The sequence below is a fragment of the Nerophis ophidion genome, linkage group LG22, assembly GCF_033978795.1.
Source record: "Nerophis ophidion isolate RoL-2023_Sa linkage group LG22, RoL_Noph_v1.0, whole genome shotgun sequence".
In the NCBI taxonomy this organism is placed as follows: domain Eukaryota; kingdom Metazoa; phylum Chordata; class Actinopteri; order Syngnathiformes; family Syngnathidae; genus Nerophis; species Nerophis ophidion.
The window spans coordinates 11,803,883-11,821,698 of NC_084632.1; the positions used below are offsets into that span (position 1 = coordinate 11,803,883).

Below are 17,816 nucleotides of genomic sequence, written 5' to 3' on the forward strand. Positions count from 1 at the left end.
GTCTGACGGGCAGGAAGGGCGAGGTGCGCGTTCAAGAGCAACGGTGGTTGTCACGGTCACAAACCATAGCACAGGACCCCGGTGTAAAGATGACAGAGGTGGGAATCTCCAAACAGGATCACCCGAGCAATGATGTCTTCCACAGACACTGGACTCTGACCACCCGCCGTCTTTAAGCCCAACCACCCAATTTCTTGGCAGAGGAGTCGTGTCGGAGAAAGAACCTGAACCGTAAAAGTCACGGTTCACACGCAGCATGCCTTCGGTTTCATTGACGCATCGCTCTAATTTAGGGATTCACGGTGGGGAGACGAGGACTATTGCCGGTTTCACTTCGGAGGAAAGGCTTCTCCAGAGGAATACGGTTTCAAACCACGTACGTGTCGCTCTTTCCATCTTGTTGACAGGCCGAGCCTGGTTAGTGTTGCTCATAATTACAGCCAGCAGCAATCACACTTAGCCGGGAACCGGAGGAAGATGACCCATGGAAGAATCGGGGGTTTTCATTCTTAAAACGTCAAGTGTACAAACCCCGTTTCCATATGAGTTGGGAAATTGTGTTAGAGGTAAATAAAAACAGAATACAATGATTTGCAAATCCTTTTCAACCCATATTCAATTGAATGCACTACAAAGACAACATATTTGATGTTCAAACTCATAAACTTGTTTTTTTTTGCAAATAATAATTAACTTTGAATTTCATGGCTGCAACACGTGCCAAAGTAGTTGGGAAAGGGCATGTTCACCACTGTGTTACATCACCTTTTCTTTTAAAGGGGAACATTATCACAATTTCAAAAGGGTTAAAAACAATAAAAATCTACGGAGCCCCTAAAGGGACATGGGGATTTTTTTTTTTTTTTAAGGGACATGGGGATTTTTTTTTTTTTTTAGACATGTATCTCGTGCGCACGAGAAACTATCTCGTGGCCACGAGAAAGTTTCTCATGGCCACGAGAAACTTTTTATTTAAAAAAATTAAAAAAAATGTTTTTAAATAAAAACTATCTCGTGGCCACGAGAAAGTTTCTCGTGCGCACGAGAAAGCATTGGATGCGTGCACGTGGTTTGAGGTGTGTTTTAAAATGGCAGTTTAGGAGTTTATGCGGCTCTATTTCCAACAAAGACGTTCCCTCGCCCATAATCTCCCGTCGCTCAGCAGTTTTGATACCTGTTATTAAACAAAGATGGCTGCTGTAGATTTATTCATGTTCCTTCAAATGCGGAATATACCTGAAAGTGTCATCAACAAACTAAAAGAAGACAAGGTGAGGAAACTTATTAACTTTTATATAAAGTAAGAAATAGCCTACTTTTAATGTTGCTATTTTACTGTAGGAAATACCATTTAGCAAACGTTTTGCTTTTTACAGATCGACACCAATGTCATAGGCATTATGACAGATAAGGAGTTAAGCAAGTATATCGAAAGATATGGGGATCGACTTGCGCTCAGAGCATTTTGCCGTCAAAGAACTGTGACAAACGAAGAGTCGGGTGGAGCCGAGACAGTGAAGTCCTCCCTCATGCAGAAATTAAGAGACAGGTTAAGAACTCCTAATACTGTACAAGGCACCGCTACTGGCCAAAAAAATGCAGCCAAAATCACCCGGCGGGTTGAAATGGGATGGCTCCACTTTGAGAGTGGAATGTATCACCAGGTTAGAACGAGAAAAGGAGGAGGAACACGGAATCTGTCGGTCCAGAAATCAGTGACTATGGGTGAACTGTTGGAGACAGTTGGCAAATGCTTGTTTTTTGCAAATGGGCATTCATCAAAAGGACTGATAGAAGACTTCGAGTTTGACATTTGTGATTACAGTCACAGTCCTGTGCCCCGTGAAGTCACGGTGGGCCAGCTGTACGAACAGACTAAACTAAAAATGCTAGGCGTCTACACAGCCACCAAGTCTAACAACATTCTACTTCTCTCTGATGAATCATCGGACATGGAGCCAACACAGAAAACGCCGCTGAAGGTAATTATCCTCTGCCACATTTGTGATATCAATACATAGATTACTGTAGGTATTCCATTTATATTGATTGCATGCGTCGCCAGGCTCTGCTTTTTATCCACAGACTTATCAGATTTAATGTTTTATTATCTCTAGCAGGGGTGTCAAAAGTGTGCCCCGCAGGCCATTTGCGGCCCACAGCTAATGTTTTAAAGGCCCACGTCACATTCTAAAAATACTAATAAAATAAACAAAAAATAACAAAAGTGGAATGAAAAAGTTTAGAGGTGAAATGTAATTTAGAAAAAGGTGCACTGTTGACTAATAAAACAAAGCTGTTTTTTCTTTAAAACTGTCATTGCTCAAAACATAATATTGAATGAAAATGTATGTTTTTATGAATTATTGAACTATCCTAGGCAGCTGAGATAGGCTCCAGCACCCCCTGTGATCCGGAAAGGGACAAGCAGTAGAAAATGGATGGATGGATGGATGTTTGTTTGCCACAAAAAAACATAGTTTTGTTTGACAAAAAGGGTATAAAACAAACAAACGAAAATGTATGCATGCCCTGGCACACCATTATCATCATTTCATGACCCAAGCAAAAAAGTGTTTACACTTTTATACTGAAATAAATACACCTACCACTTATTAAATAATAATACAGAAACAAATTAAGTTAGAATCCATGAAGGAAAGAAGAATGTGAATGAATGTTTATAACTGAAGACATTTACATATGCATTAAAATGTGTTTTCTTTTGTATTATTTGTTTAATGGATTAAGTAACGTCGATAACAACCTTTTTCCAAAACACAGTACAGAATGTGAGATATAACAGGATAATGCATACATTTATCATTTGTTTTAAAAAGCTTACAAAAAAGTGGAACCCCCAAAATTTAGTGTGGGGCCCCATTTTGAAAATTCCTAGCGCCAATACTGATTATGGTTGTGTACCACACCTGTCTTATATGACGGATATGATGTTGATATTCACGTTTGCTTTCTTACCTGTGGTCTTATTCAATGTGATCTGTACTTTCACAGATGTCTTTTTTTTTTTAGGATAAATCTAGTGTCTTATTTCTATGTCAAGTCTGTATAAGCTCACAATGTGCTGCTCACAATTTGCTGCTCACCGTTTTATAGGCTAGGTCTAGAACAATGAAGACACGATCCTTGAGGAACAGGACCAGGAGACTCAATGAAGTGGATCATCCAGAGAACTCCTCTGATTTAGATCTATCTCCAAGTGGCTCAATGCAGCAAAACCATGAACAAGTAAGCACTCGTATTGCATTTTTATGGAACCAGTCTTTGCTAAACAGTACTGAACTTGTGTTGTCTGAAGATTTTATTGTACCAAAATGTTCAGTATTCATTAAAATTCAAACATATTTTTATAGTTATAGTTTCCTGTAGTGTCATTTAAATTAAATCTGCATGACACAGGAGCTATGTCTATTATAAATCACAGGTGAAATATATGAGGGCACAGAAATGGCCTTTAAGAAACCATAATTTATAGTTTTAGTTTTAAATCTGCAGTTAAGATGGAAGTCTGTGAATGCTTTAAATGTTATCCTACATTAATTAAAAATGCATACACCAAATAATTTACTCAGGTGCAGAGTGTTATAGTCACATGAATATATATAGCAGCTTCCATCCATCCATCCATTTTCTACCGCTTGTCCCTTTTGGGATAGCGGGGGTTGCTGGTGCCTATCAGCTGCATTTGGGCGGAAGGTGGGGTACACCCTGGACAAGTTGCCACCTCATCACAGATAGACAGACAACATTCACATTCACACACTAGGGCCAATTTAGTGTTGCCAATCAACCTATCCCCAGGTGCATGTCTTTGGAAGTGAGAGGAAGCCGGAGTACCCGGCAGCTTGGATGAGATTATTCAAACTATAGATAATATGATAGGTTGATTGGCAACCCTAAATGGTCCCTAGTGTGTGAATGTGAGTGTGAATGTTGTCTGTCTATCTGTGTTGGCCCTGCGATGAGGTGGTGACTTATCCAGGGTGTACCCTGCCTTCCGCCCAATTGTAGCTGAGTAGGCACCAGCGCCCCCCGCCACCCTAAAGGGAATAAGCGGTAGAAAATGGATAGATGGATGGATAATACATTTGTTTGTTTTCTTGTTTTTTATATGAAATGATCAATAGAGAAGAGAGACAATCAGCCAGTCAAGATCAGCAACTCCTGAGATGGGTAACACAGAGCTCCTGCATACACAACCTACTGAGGATGTTGGCAGTCATACTCAGCAGTCAACAAGAAGGCATGGATCTGAAGATGACTGTTTAACGGCTGTGCCAAGTCAAGATGCAGACCAGTTGTTAAGTGATGTCTCAGATTCCCCTCTTAATCCTGCCATTCAACAATCTCTTGAGGACTCTGAAGTGAAGTTTGGACCCATTGTTGGTGATGATAGTGATTCTCAAGACACCACACTTCCCTGGAATCCACATGACTTGAGCAGCATGCAGGTACAATGTAGCACTAACGTCTTACAGTCCTGTAAAATTGTTACATTTTACATTTTTAAAATGTACAAAAACTGTAACATTACCATCCGAAGATCTTTCATCCTAAGCATATGTTTTTAGATTCATGTTTCATCCAACCATTCCAAAACTCATTTGTAATTTAATGCATCGTTGTATGAAATAGAAAAGCGGAAAATTTAAAACCACAACATTATCACCATTTTTGCATGCTATTTGATACATTGATTGTCAAAATCTTTGATTCTTTTCTGTTCACAAAAGGATTAATCAATCAATAATCACACTTAATTACCTTTTTAAAATATCTTGCAGCATTCCACATTCAATGATGGTCCTGTATCATCAAGCTGTCTTCCAGCATCACCAGATCCATTTGACAAAGAAATCCTTATTTTGAAATTAAGACGAGTAAACATAGTTGATGATGTCCTTAATGTCTTCATGGATCCAAAAGTACTGAATGCTCGTCTAAGAATGGAGTTTACAAATGAGAAAGCTATGGACAGTGATGGTGTGTCAAGAGAGGCGTACTCCGCATTCTGGGACCACTTCTTGGACCAGTGTGAGGGGGAAGATGAACGAGTACCCAAGCTACGACCAGACTATTCTGAGAAGAAATGGCAAGCGCTCGGAAGAGTGTGGTTGAAAGGATACCTGGACCACAAAATCCTACCAATCAGACTGTCACCAGCCTTTGTTCTTGCCTGTTGTAAAGGAGTTAGCTCAGTGGATGAAGAACTATTAATGATGTCATTTGCCAGATTTATTTCAGAAAATGAGCGTGTGTCGCTTGAAAAAGCACTACAGGGTACCATTGATGAAACTGTTGAGGAGGACTTACTTGATGTCTTCTCCAGAATGGGATCACACTGCCTGCCCCCTAAAAATAATTTACGGGCTGCTATTTTAACAATGGCCCACAAAGCTCTTCTTCAAGAGCCAAAGTTTATAATTGACTGTTTCCACTCCAGTGTTCATAATGCTATGCCAACGCTCATAACCACAGACAACATAATGGAGATATATGAATCTAAGATGCCAACTAACAAGAAAGTGGCCCAGATGATAAAACCTTCACTTGAAAGCCTAAATCCACAAGAGCAGACTGCTCTTAACCACCTGCTACGGAATGTGAGAAGCATCGACCAAAGAAAATTGGAGATTTTCTTCCGCTTCTGCACAGGATCTACTGTGCTGTGCAAAGACACAATTGAAGTCATTTTTAACACATTGTGTGGTTTAAGTCGCAGGCCTGTAGCACACACATGTGGAGCAGTTCTTGAGTTACCATGCACTTACATCACATACCCTGAGTTTCGCAAAGAATTTGATAATGTCTTGTCTGGTGACTGCTTCACAATGGATATTATGTAGTGAATGGAAAGCACATCTATCTTCTACACTGAGTTTTGCATTTGTCTGATGCAAAACTGTTTCTACAGATTTTCATTTATTGTTCTTATTAAAACAGAGACCGTTTACATTTTTAAAATTGTTTTATTTTCTTATTTTTTTCTGTAAATTGTTAGTACATTGAGATTCAGTTTTTTTTCCACAAGACAGTTTAATAATTTTGATAAGTCAGCAGGGTCTGTTCTCATAGGTAAATGTCCCTTTTTGTACAATTATTACATTTTCATGTGCATCTTTTATACAATTGTTATTCTGAATAATGTTCAGAATTTATGTCATCATTCAACAAACAAGTTCATGTTCAATGCAAGTACAATACATTTCTAATGGTTGTTCAGTTCTGTTCATTTCCTCTTTCATGTCCTGCCTTGTTTCTCTTTGCAGTCAGTGTGCATATAGTGACATATCAATCCTATTTGCACCTCAGTTTTGCTGCAAAATGTTCTTAATGTTTGTGGTATAGCACTGTTCAAGTGTAGTCAGTGTGGACATGTTGTAGCTCTGAATAATCTGAATAAAAATCCATCTCAAATTAGAGAGTTGATGTTATCTCATTCCTCAAGTGAAGGTACAAATCCAATGCCTGATAAGCATCAGCTGGAAGATGCAGCTGTGACTCTGCCATCAGAATGTTGCAGATGTTGTAGATGTCTGTGTCACATGGCACTGCTGGTCGAAATGTGCAGTTACTCTGACACAACTGTACATCAGCTCTGTCCACTGGGGAAATGCAATCACAAGTTGTGTAGAGTTCTGGGAACATGTACATGATTCGGGGGCGACCACTGGGCACCCTGTCATTCTTTGATGGTCTGATGACATGTGCATCCCACACATTGATGGTCTCGTCTAATTCATCCTGGAAAAACAGTACAGAGAGAAAGAAAAGTACATTAATATGCAATTTGTTATTATCATCATGTGCTCTTTAATTTAGTTATGAGATTACTTCAAATAAATTATGTTAAATCTTGAGGTTTTTGATGACGTTAGGAGAAAATGAGTGGAAAAGGCCAAATATAAATATATAAATTAATAAACATAAATGAATAAAAACAGTTTGCTGCCCACTATGCTTGTATGGGGGGGGGGTTATTAGGGCTACCAAACCCCCCGACACTGATGATGAATTAATAGGGTATTGTAGGACACCAATAACAGTAATTAAGAAGACACATAGACATGAGACACAAGTGCTAATATTCACACCCACTGTCTGCTCATGGAAGGATGTTAAAAGACAAAAACGAAAATGTAATTCAGTAGTTTTTCCATTAGATGGCACTGTTGTACTGTTGATTCATTCCATCTCTGCAGCCCGCTTGTAAAAAAGAGATGCACTTGCTATATTACATGTGTGTGCATGCCAGTCAATAAAAACATCAGAAAATAGATAAAACAATGCATTGTCGCTTACCTGAATGAAGCTCATAAAGCAGAACTGAATTAGACCTCGGTCCAAGTATGTGCCACCGAACAAACCACGGTCCTTCAGGTCAGTGAACATAGAGATATAGAACTCCATTGATTCTCTTCTGAGGAAAGCCCACCAACTCTCTATGCGCTGATTTGCTGTGCTTGCCCCTTCGATGTAGCTGTCAATACCAGAACCGTCATCAATGTTGCGACGGAGAAAACGCTGAAAGTCTCTGACTTTAACATTTTCAGTGCCCCGATCGCCTCTGACAATCCTCGGACAACCACCAAATTTCTTCACTGCCTCCATATAGTAGCCTCCAATGATTTTTGGGTCACTGCTGGTCGTAAATGCATTCATCCAGATAATTTTCCGGGAGAATCCGTCAATACAGCCGTTTATACAGACACCAAATGGTTTCAGTTTGTCATAAGAGTCAAAGTGCCAAATATAATTGGGCCCTTTTGCGAAATAGTTGCGACGATGGAGCCGTCTCCTTGCTCTGAGTTCAACACCCCTCGGGTCAAGTTCTTTAAGAATTAAGCGTACTTCTTCTTTCTTGACGTGTAATCCATCCTCCTTGCATTTAGTGTACATCCACCTATATCCACACAGCAGGCCACTTGTTTGTAACTGCTGCTGAATGAAATCTACCACGCGATCCAAAGAGGTGTATCCTTTGCGCCGAAACAGACTACATGCCTTCATAATTCGTTTTAAATGTCTTTCAGACACAATATACCGATGACGACTTGCAAGCAAAGCAGCAATGTCCTTACAATGAAGTCCGAGTTGGAAATACAGCCGAATTAACTCCTGAACTGCCATTTTAACACACACCTCAAACCACACGCACGCATCCAATGCTTTCTCGTGCGCACGAGAAACTATCTCGTGCCCACGAGATAGTTTCTCGTGGCCACGAGAAACTATCTCGTGCGCACGAGAAACTATCTCGTGGCCACGAGAAACTATCTCGTGGCCACGAGAAACTATCTCGTGCGCACGAGAAACTTTTTATTCCAAAAAAAAAAAAAAAAGAAGTTTTTATTTTTTTTATAGAAAGTTTCTCGTGGCCACGAGAAACTTTCTCGTGGCCACGAGATAGTTTCTCGTGCGCACGAGATACATGTCTAAAAAAAAAAAAATCCCCATGTCCCTTTAGGGGCTCCGTAAAAATCAGTTCCCAGTGGCTTGTTTTATTTTTCAAGGTTGTTTTCAAAATTCTACACCTCCCGGAATATCCCTAAAAAAAGCTTTAAAGTTCTTGATTTTCACTATTTGCGATGCGACTGTCCATTTCCCTGTGACGTCATACAGTGCTGCCAATACAAACAACATGGCGGTTACCACAGCAAGAAATAGCGACATTAGCTCGGATTCAGACTCGGATTTCAGCGGCTTAAGCGATTCAACAGATTACGCATAAATTGAAACAGATGGTCGGAGCATGGAGGCAGATAGCGAAAAACGAAATTGAAGAAAAAATTGAAGCTATTGAGCGAATAGCTATTGACGCTATTCGGCCATAGCATGGGTGTACCTAATGAAGTGGCCCATAACATGGCTGCCTTATTAGCATCGCCGGTAAAATGTGCGGACCAAACGATCAGGACTTTCGCATCTTGTGACACTGGAGCAACTTAAATCCGTCGATTGGTAAGTGTTTGTTTCCCATTAAGTGTGGGTATCTAGTTTCAAATGTACATACAGATAGCGTAAATAGCATGTTAGCATCGATTAGCGTAGCATGTTAGCATCGATTAGCTGGCAGTCATGCCGTGACCAAATATGTCTGATTAGCACATAAGTCAACAACATCAACAAAACTCACCTTTGTGATTTCGTTGACTTAATCGTTACAAATGCATCTGCAGGTTATCCATACATCTCCGTGCCATGTCTGTCTTAGCATCGCCGGTCAAATGTGAAGACACTCTGGTACATTCAATTGGGGTCTGGCGGTAGATTTCTTGCCAGTGGTGCAACTTGAATCCCTCCCTGTTAGTGTTGTCACACCCTCCGACAACACACCGACGAGGCATGATGTCTCCAAGGTTCCAAAAAATAGTCGAAAAAACGGAAAATAACGGAGCTGAGACCCGGTGTTTGTAATGTGTTGAAAATGAAAATGGCGGGTGTGTTACCTCGGTGACGTCACGTTCTGACGTCATCACTAAAAGACCGATAAACAGAAAGGCGTTTAATTTGCCAAAATTCACCCATTTAGAGTTCGGAAATCGGTTAAAAAAATACATGGTCTTTTTCCTGCAACATCAAGGTATATATTGACGCTTACATAGGTTTGGTGATAATGTTCCCCTTTAACAACCCTCAATAAACGTTTGGGAACTGAGGAAACTAATTGTTGAAGCTTTGAAAGTGGAATTCTTTCCCATTCTTGTTTTGTGTAGAGCTTCAGTGGTTCAACAGTCCGGGGTCTTGCTGTCGTATTTTACACTTCATAATGTGCCACACATTTTCCATGGGAGACATGTCTGGACTGCAGACGGGCCAGGAAAGTACCCGCACTCTTTTTTTACGAAGCCACGCTGTTGTAACAAAGTAGGTGTAATCTCACCACTTGTCACATCACGCCCTGACTTATTTTTACTTGTTTTGCTGTTTTCTTGTTTTTAGTGTTTTACTTCTTGTCTTGTGCTCCTATTTTAGTGGCTTTTTCTTTCTTTTTTTGGTATTTTTCTGTAGCAGTTTCATGTCTTCCTTTAAGCTGTATTTCCTGCATCTATTTTGTTTTAGCAATCAAGAATATTTCAGTTGTTTGTATCCTTCTTTGTGGGGACATAGTTGATTGTCATGTCATGTTCGGATGTACATTGTCTTTGCTCCACAGTAAGTCTTTGCTGTCGTCCAGCATTCTGTTGTTGTTTACTTTGTAGCCAGTTCAGTTTTATTTTGGTTCTGCATAGCTTCAATGCTTTTTCTTAGGGGAACTCACCGTTTGTTTATTTTTTGTATAAGCATTACACATTTTTTTACCTGCACACTGCCTCCCGCTGTTTCCGACACCTTAGCTACCAGCTGCCACCTACTGACATGGATGAGTATTACATGGTTACTCTGCCGAGCTCTAGACAGCACCGACACTTAATAACACATCATTTGTAGACTATAATTACTGATTAGCAAAAACTATTTTTAACCCACATGTCAGGTTTGTACCTGACAGTTTGGTCTATGTCTTAGTTTTTCCTCTACATTTGTCTTGTGTTTCCTGTCTTTAGTTCCTGTCAGCACTCTTATTTTGGCTCTGTTTCCTGTTTGTCTCCCTGAGTGCTGTGTCCCCTCAGCTGTGGCTGATTGGCACCTGGCCACACCTGGTGTCAATCAGCCAGACACTATTTAGGCCCGCTTCCTCCTCCAGTCAGGGCTGGATTATTGTCGTTACCTCTTTTCGCTAATACCTGTCGATGTGGTGTTCGGACTTGTCACTGTTCCTGTATGCCGTAGACTGCTTTCCTGTTTGCTGGTTCCTGTTCCCTGTTTCCAGTTTGTCCTTTCCTGGTTCCTGGTTTTTGTTCTTTTCGTTATTTTTGAAGATTAAATAATGTTTTACCTTCTCTGCATCTCGGGGTTCGTCACCAACCCAACCTGACACCAAATAGGTGAAATTAGATAATCTCCCACGGCACACCAGACTGCAACTATTACTTCGGTACTCTTTTCTTGTTCTGCATATTGTACAGTTTTTTTATTTCTATAGGGTTTTGTATATTGTACAGGATTGCATATTGTTTTTATTAGATAGTAGTCTGTTTATTTCAATTGTTAGTTTTTCCTTTATTACCTTTTGTGCCCATATATGTTCCTACTACCGCACCTTAAGTTGGAGTCCTTAATCTTGTTATATGCAAATATAATGACAATATAGTCCATTCTTCTTCTTCTTCTTCTTCTTCTTTTTCTTTTTCTTCTTCTTTTTCTAACTCACAGCACAGTGGTTGAAAAACAATGCTCAAGTGCAATATATATATGTTTTTTTCCTTCTTTATTTATTCCTTTTTCGGCCAGGGCGATCCGAAAAACACGGTTGTACCTTTTCGTAAGAAAGTAAAGAAAGAAAATATAAGGTATTTTATTGACACATTATTTTCAATGACGTGGAGGGCCAGATCTGGCCCGCGGGCCTTGAGTTTAACAACTGTGGTCTACAGCAGTGGTTCTCAAATGGGGGTAAGCGTACCCCTGGGGGTACTTGAAGGTATGCCAAGGGGTACGTGAATTGGTTTTAAAAATATTCTAAAAATAGCAACAATTCAAAAATTCTCTATAAATATATTTATTGAATAATACTTCAACAAAATATGAATGTAAGTTCATAAACTGTGAAAAAAAAATACAACAATGCAATATTCAGTGTTGACAGCTAGATTTTTTGTGGACATGTTCCATAAATATTGATGTTAATTATTTCTTTTTTTATGAAGAAATGTTTAGAATTAAGTTCATGAATCCAGTTGGATCTCTATTAAAATCCCCAAAAACGGCAATTTAAGTTGATGATTACTTCTATGTGTAGAAATCTTTATTTAGGGACCGAATGTCCCTTTGGGACAGAGGACCCTATTGAATTTCTAAGGTTTTATTTTTGTCTATTATACCGCCACCTCTTTAAACTGTAATTTGACCCCTTTAACATGCTTCAAAAATCACCAAATTTGACACACACATCAGGACTGGTAAAAATTGCAATGTAATCAAAAAACCAAACCCAAAAACTCAAAATTACGCTCTAGCGCCCCCTAGAAGAAAACAGAGACAAAACTGTATCTAACATCCAGTAGGAACGTCGTAGAAGCATGAAACAAAAACCACTGTGTAGGTCTCAGTTAGACCTATATTTCATACACACACATCCCTCAGCTATAATCAACAGGAAGTTTGCTATTCGCACTTCAATTCAAAAGTTGTAAAAAATTTAGCTTTTTATCAAACATTATCTCCTCTGAGCGAGTTTGTCATTTCGGTTTCAAACTACCACAGCAGAGAGATTGAACCCTTCTGACTAAAAGTTGAAGAACTAGTTTTAATTACTGCTACGGTTTAGATTTGATCAGCCTTCAAAGAACCGCTGCGCTCAAAATAATTTCAAAGATGGCCGACGTGCGCGTCACAGTGAGAGAGATGGGTTTTTTTCCGTTTTTTTTATATACCATCTGCTGCTGTTGCGCACGCACCAACATTCGTGAGGGAGGGACTGTGATCGTCTATACCAAGAGGGCTGCCAGGTGCCGTAGCTAAGCCGGTATGTTTTAAAGTTGTCGTTTGCCTGCATATCGTAAAAACAACCGTCCAACATTCTTTATTTTGGGTACTTACATATGGTGTCTGACTGTTTTAAAGGGGAACATTATCACAATTTCAAAAGGGTTAAAAACAATACAAATCAGTTCCCAGTGGCATGTTGTATTTTTTGCAGTTTTTTTCAAAATTTTACCGGTCTCCGAATATCCCTTAAAAAAGCTTTAAAGTGTTTGATTTTCGCTATTTGCGATGCCACTATCCATTTCCCTGTGACGTCATACAGTGCTGCCAATGTAAACAAACAATGGCGAATAGCACAGCAAGATATAGCGACATTAGCTCGGATTCAGACTCGGATTCCAGCGGCTTAAGCGATTCAACAGATTACGCATGTATTGAAACAGATGGTTGGAGTATGAAAGTATTGAAGAAGAAACTGAAGCTATTGAGCGAATAGCTATTGACGCTATTCATAGCCATAGCATGGTTGAATAGCTGTGTTAGCATCGCCGGTAAAATGTGCGGACCAAACGATCGGGACTTTCGCATCTCGTGACACTGGAGCAACTTAAATCCGTCGATTGGTAAGTGTTTTTTTCGCATTAAATGTGGGTGGAAGTAAACGTAATATAGTTGCAAATGCATCTGCAGGTTATCCATACATCTCTGTGCCATGTCTGCTTTAGCACCGCCGGTAAATAGCATGTTAGCATCAATTAGCATAGCATGTTCGCATCGATTAGCTGGCAGTCAACATCAACAAAACTCACCTTTGTGATTTCTGTGACTTTATTGTTATAAATGCATCTGCATGTTATCCATACATCTCTGTGCCATGTCTGCTTGAGCACCGCCGGTAAATAGCATGTTAGCGTCGATTAGCGTAGCATGTTAGCATCGATTAGCTGGCAGTCACGCCGCAACCAAATATGTCTGATTAGCACACAAGTCAACATCAACAAAACTCACCTTTGTGATTTCGTTGACTTTATCGTTGCAAATGCATCTGCAGGTTATCCATACATCTCTGTGCCATGTCTGTCATCGCCGGTAAAATGTGGAGACACTCTGGTACATTCAATGGGGGTCTGGCGGCAGATTTCTTGCCAGTGGTGCAACTTGAATCCCTCCCTGTTAGTGTTGTTACACCCTCCGACAACACACCGACTAGGCATGATGTCTCCAAGGTTCCAAAAAATAGTCGAAAAACAGAATATAACAGAGCTGAGACCCAATGTTTACAATGAGTTGAAAATGAAAATGGCGGCTGTATTACCTCGGCGACGTCACATTCTAACATCATCCCCTCCAGAGCGATAAACAGAAAGGCGTTTAATTCGCCAAAATTCACTTATTTAGAGTTCGGAAATCGGTTAAAAAAATAGATGGTCTTTTTTCTGCAACATCAAGGTATATATTGACGCTTACATAGGTCTGGTGATAATGTTCCCCTTTAAGGCCATCTGCACTTATCTGGGCTTGGGTCGCGGGGGCAGCAGCCAAAGCGGTACCATCCATCGCTGCTTGCAGCTTTAATTATAATTCAATCCAATCCACTTTATTTATATAGCACATTTAAACAACAATAACGTTTCCAAAGTGCTGCACAGCCATGTTAAAAACAATTGTAAAAAAAAAAAAAGAAATAAATAAAATAAAATTTAAAAAAAGTATATATATATATATATTATGCTCCACAAATGACTGAATAAAAACAAAAAATAAATAAATATAAAACCAATAAAAACAATATAAATAAAAAATCTGATTAAAAACTATTTTAAAGGGTAAAATCAATTAAAACAGTAAAATAGAAATCAAAGTGTATAAAAAACACAGAGGACAACAGAGGACAGAGGACCACACAACTCACGTAGTGTTAAAAGCCAAAGAATAAAAGTGGGTCTTAAGACGAGACTTAAAAAACTCCACTGTGGAAGCAGTTTGAACATGGAGGGGCAGAGTGTTCCAGAGCTTAGGGCCGACCACAGAGAAGGCCCTGTCTCCCCTGGTCTTAAGTCTGGTCTTGGGCACCACGAGCTAGAACTGGCTCTCGGACCTCAGAGCGCGCGCAGGGATGTAAATTTGGATAAGGTCCGAGATATATTGAGGTGCCAGTCCATGTAAAGATTTAAAAACAAACAGCAATGATTTAAAATCAATTCTAAAATGAACAGGGAGCCAGTGCAAACTCTCAAGAATTGGGGTTATATGCTGGCGTTTCCTGGCCCCTGTTAAAAGTCGTGCTGCCGCGTTCTGGACTAACTGCAACCGGGAGAGAGCTTTTTGGCTAATGCCAGCATAAAGTGCATTGCACTAGTCCAGGCGACTTGAAATAAAAGCATGCACGACTTGTTCAAAAAGGTTTAAAGATAAAAACGGTTTAACCTTTACTAAAAGACGAAGGTGATAAAAACACAATTTTAAAACGCCATTGACTTGTTTGTCTTGTTTAAAATTGAATCACTTGATTATTTTTGAACAAGTTTTAGGTATTTTTATATCTTTTTTTCCAAATAGTTCAAGAAAGACCACTACAAATGAGTAATATTTTGCACTGTTATACAATTTGATTAATCAGAAACTGATGACAAAGTGCTGTATTTTACCTCTTTATCTCTTTTTTTCCAACCAAAAATGCTTTGCTCTGATTAGGGGGTGCTTGAATTAAAAAAAAATGTTAACAGGGGGTTCGTCACTGAAACATTTTTGAGAACCACTGCTCTACAGGGATGGTTATCTGTTTCTATAAATGTCTTTTTTATGGATATTTATGAATGTATATGGTTTAAAGACTCCTGTTGCAGTCAAACATAAACACAGCACTCCTCTCTCACCACTAACACGGGACTGATAAAGCCTGAAAGTGCTCCTTTATCCTTTGCAGGTATTTATTTGACAGTGTTTAAAGTCTTTTATGCCTAAATCATCATCAGGGAAAGTGTGTAGTTACAGAAAAACTTTTGACTTTTTTTTATAGCTGCACTCAGTTGGCTTATACGTGTCCTCCCCCTAACCAGAAGCATATTGGCCCCGCCTTTGCAGGTGGTGGCACCGGGAGAAATCTCCTGGCACGGTAAGAATGAAGACAAATACAGTATCAGCAGGTCACGGAGGAGCCGTGTTTTCATGGAGCGGGCTCAAGTCAAATAAACCCTCGGTGCCCCATTAGGTCTGGCTTCTAAAGTGTATTCATTCAGCTGTTGATGAACGAGATGGAAGGCTTCACCTCCAATTACTTAAATGTCTCTGGTTTATTTTACAAACCGCTAACGCGCCTTTTAGACAAATACACGCGACTCCCGCGGTCGCCGTTCATAACTCTTTTTGTGGAGCGAGCGTAATTTTGGAGACTAAACATGGTGCACGGGCTGTAATGAGGGACACCTGCATGGTGCAGTGACTTCCAAAACACGAGTGAAATGTTGCCTCTCCGAGAGTAAATATGTTGCAGTTTGTTATTGTGGTCACACTTCACAGCTGCACGGGAGTGGTACTGCACAACAACTGAGTCGGTGTGTCGACAGTTGACATGGTTGGTCTTTTTTTTTACCTTCTTGTACCTGCTGATCATATTTGGGATCTGCATAAGTACCGAAGATTTGCGTGTGCCCGCCATTGTAGTCCGCACCGCCATCAATAAGCTCCTTCTCTTTCTCTATCCTCTCCTTGTGGGGCGTTCATCCCTCGCTGTTGCCATTTCTACAAATCCCAAAACCAGTGAAGTTGGCACGCTGTGTAAATGGTAAATAAAAACAGAATACAATGATTTGCAAATCCTTTTCAACTCATATTCAATTGAATAGATTAGATTAGATAGTACTTTATTTATTCCGTCAGGAGAGTTCCTTCAGGAAAATTAAAATTTTCAGCACAATCCCATTCAAGATCAGACAAACATTACAGGGAGACAGAACAGGATCGCTGACGGGTCTGCCGGCTTCCAGCGCCCCTTACAAAAAAGATGAGATACAGGTAAACAAGGAGGAGGAATAGAAGATTAAAACAAAATTAAAAAAAATCGGTCTTAGCCTGGGCCCTGGAGAGGAGGTGCAGACTGAGGCCAAGGGAAAAAACAACAACTCATAGCCATAGTACACATCCCTCTTCCATGTGTGTTAGAGGGAAACATCAAACATCAAAGAACACAGAGGACATTAAAGACATTAAAGCAGCAGATACAACCAGACACTTCTACATACAGCTTTTGAATAAAAACTAAAAGAAACATATCCACTGTGGTGGCCTCTGCAGTGTTCCACACCATCGTCCGCTGGGGTGGAGGGAGCATGGCCAGAGACAGGAGCAGACCCAACAAAGCAACCAAGACAGCCGACTCCACTCTCGGCCAGTGTCCAGTCCGCATGGATGACCGAGGATACGTCCAAGGTGACTGAGGTGTCCGACACCTGCTCACCCAGCCAAGACACCGCGAAGCCTCTCCGTCCCGGCGCTCAGTGCTAGCTCCGCAGCCCTGTCCCCTCATCCGCATCTCCTCCAGTCCCTCCAAACTGACTCCGATGTGGCAGACACCCAGCAGCTGGTCTCCATGGCCAAAAGGCTCCCGGGAGGCAGATCCAGAAGTCCCCAAAAATAGCACCACAGAGGTTACGAAAGTGGCACCTCTTGTCACACAGTCCCAAAGCGTCCCGGACCAAAAAGCAAAAAAAATATAATAACACATGAAAACAAGAGGGAAACACAAAAGGATGACAGAAGAGCACAGAGCTCCTGCCAAGTCAAGATACTTAAAGTTCGAAGAGAGAAACTTAATTTATTTTTGCAAATAATCATTAACTTGGAATTTAATGGCAGCAACACACTGCAAAAAAATTGGAACAGGGGCATTTTTACCACTGTGTTACATGGCCTTGTTATACAGGTGCTGGTCATATTATTAGAATATCGAGAAAAAGTTTATTCATTTCATTAATTCCATTTAGAAAGTCAAACTCGTAGAATGTATACATTCATTCCAAACAGACTGATACATTTCAAGTGTTTTTTGCAAAAAAGGAGATGATTATAGCTGACAACCAATAAAAACCCTAAACTCAACATCTTAGAAAATTAGAATATGGTGAAAAGGTCAGATATTGAATACACCTGGTGCCACACTCTAATTAGCTAACTAACTCAAAACACCTGGAAAAGCCTTTAAATGGTCTCCCGTTTTAATTCTGTATGACACACAATCATGGGGAAGACTCCTGACTTGACAACTGTCC

The 17,816-nt window shown here is 40.2% G+C and overlaps 3 protein-coding genes across 3 annotated transcripts in view; 1 reads left to right on the top strand and 2 right to left on the bottom strand.

Moving 5' to 3' along the window:
* LOC133540574 (arf-GAP with coiled-coil, ANK repeat and PH domain-containing protein 2-like) overlaps window positions 1–17,816 on the bottom strand; it is a 1,007,806-nt gene that overhangs the window by 933,447 nt on the left and 56,543 nt on the right. The window lies entirely within an intron of this gene.
* LOC133540572 (uncharacterized) lies at window positions 907–6,441 on the top strand. Its single transcript, XM_061883280.1, has 5 exons — window positions 907–1,271; window positions 1,377–1,982; window positions 3,118–3,249; window positions 4,149–4,472; window positions 4,806–6,441. Exons 1-5 carry the CDS (start codon window positions 1,191–1,193, stop codon window positions 5,865–5,867), a joined length of 2,205 nt encoding a protein of 734 aa, XP_061739264.1. The 5' UTR covers window positions 907–1,190; the 3' UTR covers window positions 5,868–6,441.
* Window positions 5,971–8,236, bottom strand: LOC133540573 (uncharacterized). Its single transcript, XM_061883281.1, has 2 exons — window positions 7,324–8,236; window positions 5,971–6,765 (listed from the first exon to the last, which is right to left on the bottom strand). Exons 1-2 carry the CDS (start codon window positions 8,149–8,151, stop codon window positions 6,439–6,441), a joined length of 1,155 nt encoding a protein of 384 aa, XP_061739265.1. The 5' UTR covers window positions 8,152–8,236; the 3' UTR covers window positions 5,971–6,438.